The sequence below is a fragment of the Sinocyclocheilus rhinocerous genome, unplaced genomic scaffold (assembly GCF_001515625.1).
Source record: "Sinocyclocheilus rhinocerous isolate Xijiao unplaced genomic scaffold, SAMN03320098_v1.1 scaffold447, whole genome shotgun sequence".
NCBI classification, from domain to species: Eukaryota; Metazoa; Chordata; class Actinopteri; order Cypriniformes; family Cyprinidae; genus Sinocyclocheilus; species Sinocyclocheilus rhinocerous.
The window spans coordinates 481,442-486,565 of NW_015648653.1; the positions used below are offsets into that span (position 1 = coordinate 481,442).

General features: G+C 39.1%; 1 protein-coding gene across 1 annotated transcript in view; it reads left to right on the forward strand.

Moving 5' to 3' along the window:
* The window catches only part of LOC107710167 (lipoma HMGIC fusion partner-like 3 protein), a 53,328-nt gene extending 48,755 nt beyond the window's left edge, over nt 1–4,573 (forward strand). Inside the window, exon 5 of the mRNA XM_016514906.1 lies at nt 4,520–4,573. Within this exon, the coding sequence (XP_016370392.1) occupies nt 4,520–4,573 (54 nt within the window). The remainder of the gene's footprint in view (nt 1–4,519) is intronic.
* Nucleotides 4,574–5,124: the final 551 nt, after the last annotated feature.

The following is a 5,124-nucleotide window of genomic DNA, read 5'->3' on the forward strand; positions in this document are numbered from 1 at the left end:
AAATTCTGAAATGTAAGCCAGGTGCCGTTGCTGGCGGGCAGACCATGGCTCTGAAACCTTTGACATAGCAAAAGTCAATGGCTTGTGATCGACAAAAGCAGTGAAGTGCCGGCCTTCGAGAGAAAAACGAAAATGTCGAATGGCGAGGTAGAGGCCAAGCAACTCCCGATCGAACGTACTGTACTTTTGTTCATTAGCTAAAGAATGCAAGTGGCTGCCAATGCCCATGCACCAACCGTTCCAGGACAGCCCCAACCGCGAAATCAGATGCATCTGCAGTAATAGCGATTGGACTGTCCGGAAGTGGATGCGCCAACATGGCAGCCTCTGCTAGAACCTGTTTGGTGCTGTCAAAAGCTCCAATCATTGCATCGGACCACTTAAGTATGTGACGAGGGGTACCGCTTTTAAGGGCTCTATAGAGGGGACACATAAGCTCAGCTGCTTTGGGAATAAATCTGTGATAGAAATTAACCATTCCCAGAAATTCTTGGAGAGCTTTAATCGTAGGCGGGAGACGACATGTGAGCTGGATGCTGAAGCCGTGAACTGGCTAACTTTATTTTCCGAACAACCCACTAGACCAAAACTTTGATCTCTTAAAGGGGAAAGCACACTGCTGCTAACCAACATTCTTAAAGGGGAAAACCTTACAAGCACCATATGTGAATTCTGTCACATCTCTAAACATAAGTCGCCACAATCCTCCCTTATTGGCTTGTCCGGAGGCAGAGAAGTGTCTTTCATGTCTGGTTGGTGCCACTTGGGGTTTTTCATCCTGCCTAAGTGTTTGGATTCAGCAAATACTTGGGTTTGCCATCTTCTTACCAAGGTTTTTCCGGAATTACAGTCAGATGTCCCCACCCCCATGGGTGTCTGACATAGTTCTGCTCAGAGGGCATTCAGTGACCTTAAGATTTACAGATTCACTTTCCCAGATGCTGATGTCCAGTTCATTGCAAGTAGTCCTCTTTCAACACTGTACCCAAGGACAGTAAAGTGAATCCTGCTATCTGTCTACAGGGTATGGAAACTATAACAAGAAATCAGAACTATTAAATCAGAAACTGTTGGCTGTTAAGTTAACTTTCGAGGAATTGTGATTGGATGGAGTGATCAGAGGTTTCATTCTTGGTGTGAATCAACTACAAAAACCTAGAATACATCCAAGCAGTCAAATGTTTGAACTACCATCAAACAAGGAGGACAATGTTCTGTTTGCTTCCAGTTTTCCCATTCTTACTGCACAAGATGTGTGATGGCTATCCCTTTCCTTCAGTCATCCTCCCTCCCCAAGGATTTGGTTTGGCCTTACTTCTTTGTGGGATAACAAGATCCAGGTTTGGAGTGCTCTCTGGCTCTCCTCTTTTGGATGTTCTTTTTGCCTTTATCTGTATGATAGCATTTCATTAAATACTGTGACCATCCATCTGCTAGTGGATTGCTCATTCAAACATAACATTCATCAGCAGCAAATCCTGTTATAGAGCAGTAATGCATACACATGCACTGACATTCAGTAGCCATTTTGGCTTATTAAAGAAAAAAATCTTTATATGATCCAGGATTCAAACGAGAGACTTCTTGCACTTCCAAGCAAGTTTTTCACCTCATCCCACATAATGAGATTGGAAAGGCAAAACCCTGATGCTTTCATATCCTCCTTTATTTAACAATTTAGTGCTTTTCCAAAACCAGTAAAGATCAACAGTGATTGGAGATTAATTTTATTATGTAGGTCAAATATCCCAACTGTACACACCACATGCTTGTTGAACAATTTAGTGCTTTTCCAAAACCAGTAAAGATCAACAGTGATTGGAGATTAATTTCATTATGTAGGTCAAATATCCCAACTGTACACACCACATGCTTGTTTACCCCCATCATTACCAAACCAAGTTTTTAGTTGAGTTTGAAAGATTTTGTAATATTGTTTTAAACAATATTGCAGGGGTTCTCAACTCTGGCCCTGCAATGTTTTGATCCAACCCTAATCAAACACACCTGAACATGCTAGTTAAGGCCCTCAGGATTACCAGAAAGTTACAGGCAGGTGAGTTTGATCAAGGTTGGAGTTAAACTGCATGAAAGTGGACCTCGATTGCCAGAGTTGAGAACCCCTGCAATATTATTTGAAGACTGTACTGGGGAAAAAAAGATTTTTTGCTACATTTGAAACATCTTCCCCTATGTACAAATAACTGCACATTCTTGCTAAAATGTTTACTTTGTGGCTCTCAAATGGATTTTCTCCGATATAGATGAAAACTTATAATGTATAATATGAAACAAGAAAACTTATAATGTCAATACGGTTCTATAGTATTGACTTTTAAATTCACCAACATAACCAAAGGGCATTTTAAACCGCTAAATCTAAACTTAATTTTAAAACCAAACTTAATCCTCACAGAAATTTCCCATACATTTAAGCCACTTGCAATTCATTCAAGGTTCATTCTATCATTCTATTATTTTGCATATTCCCTGGGAGTCATTGATAGTGCCATGCTCCACCATTAGAGCTACAACAAAAATATAGCTCTAAAATGTAATCTACAACAAAATATTTTCTCCTTAGGCTGCTCATTTTCATATAATGTGCATTATATTTTCCAAGGGTTATCTGTGACAGATTTATGAGATGAACACCATAAACTGCTATTCCTACTGAAATCTCTCCCTCTAATCTTCATTTTTCTTAAAGGCAGAGTAAGCGATTTCTGGTAGCCAATGTTGATATTTGAAATCACCAAAACAAACACGCCCCTACCCCAAAAGGGTCTTGCCCCTATTTTGATAGCTCCGCCCCACATATACGTACGCAACCCAGGCAACGATTAGTTCTGTGAAACAAACCAAAACCAATGTTACACCATGTCTATGGATGTGAGCGGCGCGGCACAACAAATCCCCGACAGAAAACTGCTGCCGGGTTCTATTTATGACGTGCTGACACAAATTTCAAATGGTTTTCAACGGTCGTTTGATCGCGTCCAGTGTAGGCAGACTTTAGCTGTTGTAGACACGGTGTTACTCACCTATTGAGAAGAAACAAAGCAACCTCGGCGTCCGATCGCAGGCCTCCGCTCCTTGAGTTCTCTCCAGCGCTGGAAAGCTGATCCGATATTTACACGGGTCCTACTTCTTGCCTTATCGTTCCGCAGACGTTTTCCTCTTTTGTTTTTTATCCACCATCTCTATCTTACTGTCGCTCGGCTCGGCTAATGTCCGTCCCATGCACTGAACGCGCTCTCCTCCACATCACGAGTAGACACGCCCCTTATTGCTGATTGGCTACAAGTTTGTTTTGCTATTCGGCCCGAATCAGTTTTCTAAAGTGTTTTTGAAAAATCACATGCCCTGCCTTTAATGGAATTGGAAGTCACAGTGCTTTTAGTGGCCACTAGTGGTCAGTTCAGCTAGAACCTACATTTATTTCTACCTGCAGTAACACTTTTCGCAAAAAACAAAACAAAACAAAAAATTATGTAGGGTCAAATATTTCTAATGAGACAAGTAGGATTCTTTATAGCTCTTAAGTAACATACATGTAATTTTACCACATTTACAGACAAATTATATGTATATAAACTATAGATGCATTGTTTATTCAAAACAATTGAGTCTCTCTTTGGTTATGGTTTGATTGTTGGTTTTCACATGTTCTTCAAAATCCAGACGCCAAACAGGGACCAAAGTGTGTTAGGAGGTAGGGGGATGTGTTATTTGTCTGAATAAAACCTTTCCCTTCCTTTGTCAGTATGTGCTGATCCAGGATATGCTATACTACTCCTGTCATCTCTCCCCTGATTCCTCCTTTGCTTGAATGTCCCCAGACAACTGAAAAACTAAAAATTAATATGGCGAAAAGCAGAAATGCCTATTGATTACTGAGTGTAGTACTGACTGGTTGCTGCTTATTAGGTAACTAATTTTATGCTGTAATTCCAGAGGTTTGAATTATGTTGGGTTGTGTTCTTTACCAAAGTAATGTTTGTTGAATTATGCTTACATGTAAGTAACAAGCGTTAATAAGGTATAAGTTCACCCAAAATTAATTTGATGAATTCTCTTATATTTTATATGTAGGTTTGCCTGACTTGAAAAATCCAAAAATATGATTAATTCAAGTAATTAATGGGATAGTTCACCCAAAAATGACAATTCTGTCATCATTTACTCACTCTCATAAAATTTCTAACCTGTATGACTTTCTTTCATAAAACTCAAAAGAAGATATTTTGAAGAATGTTGGTAACCAAACCGTTTTGTGACCATGGACTTTCATTGTGTGGACACTGAAACACTGAGACATTTTTCAGACCTTTTCCTTATGGTCCACGGAAAAGTCATACAGTCTTGGAATGACATCAGGTGACAGGTGACATGATGACAGAATTGTAATTTTTGGTGAACTATCCCTTTAAATCATAGTCAATTCTGATCTTTAAGGTATGTACTGCTCTTTGTATAATTACTTGTGCCCCCCCCCCCTTTTTATTGTCTATTTTAGATTGAAATCCGGGATACAAAAGACCCTCGTTTCGGTGTCCAGCGGTTCCCGTGAGGAGACAGCATCCTCCCTCCTTTATCTTCTCCTCCATCCCTCTCTCCTTGTCCTCAGGCCTGTGTCTCTAAACTCAGTCAGGATGCTGCTAGTTCAGCTCTTTGTAATATAGAAAAAGACTGGAATACACTTCAAGAAGAGAACATATTCAACATACACCTATTTAAAAACCATGAGAATTTAAAATCAATAAAAAGAAGAAAAGATCAGCTTTACATACACCAACAACTCTGGGAAAGTAACGGGTTACACATATTACTACTGTTATTTAATAATGCTGATGACAATTATGATGATAGTCATGGTTATGCTTGCAACAGCGATATTATGTTCAGACTTTCATATTTTATCTAAAATGGGTAACATATTTCTAGCTTTAAGAAAATATAATGAATCAATGCATATATGTACAAGAGATTGGGTGCTACTCTGGACACGCAGATGAAAAGGAAAAACATCAAGCCAAAAATTTAAATTAAAAAAAAAGACAAAAAAAAAAAAGAAACATTTTGTACAACACAAGATGTAATTTTGAAGACCTTCTTTTTCTG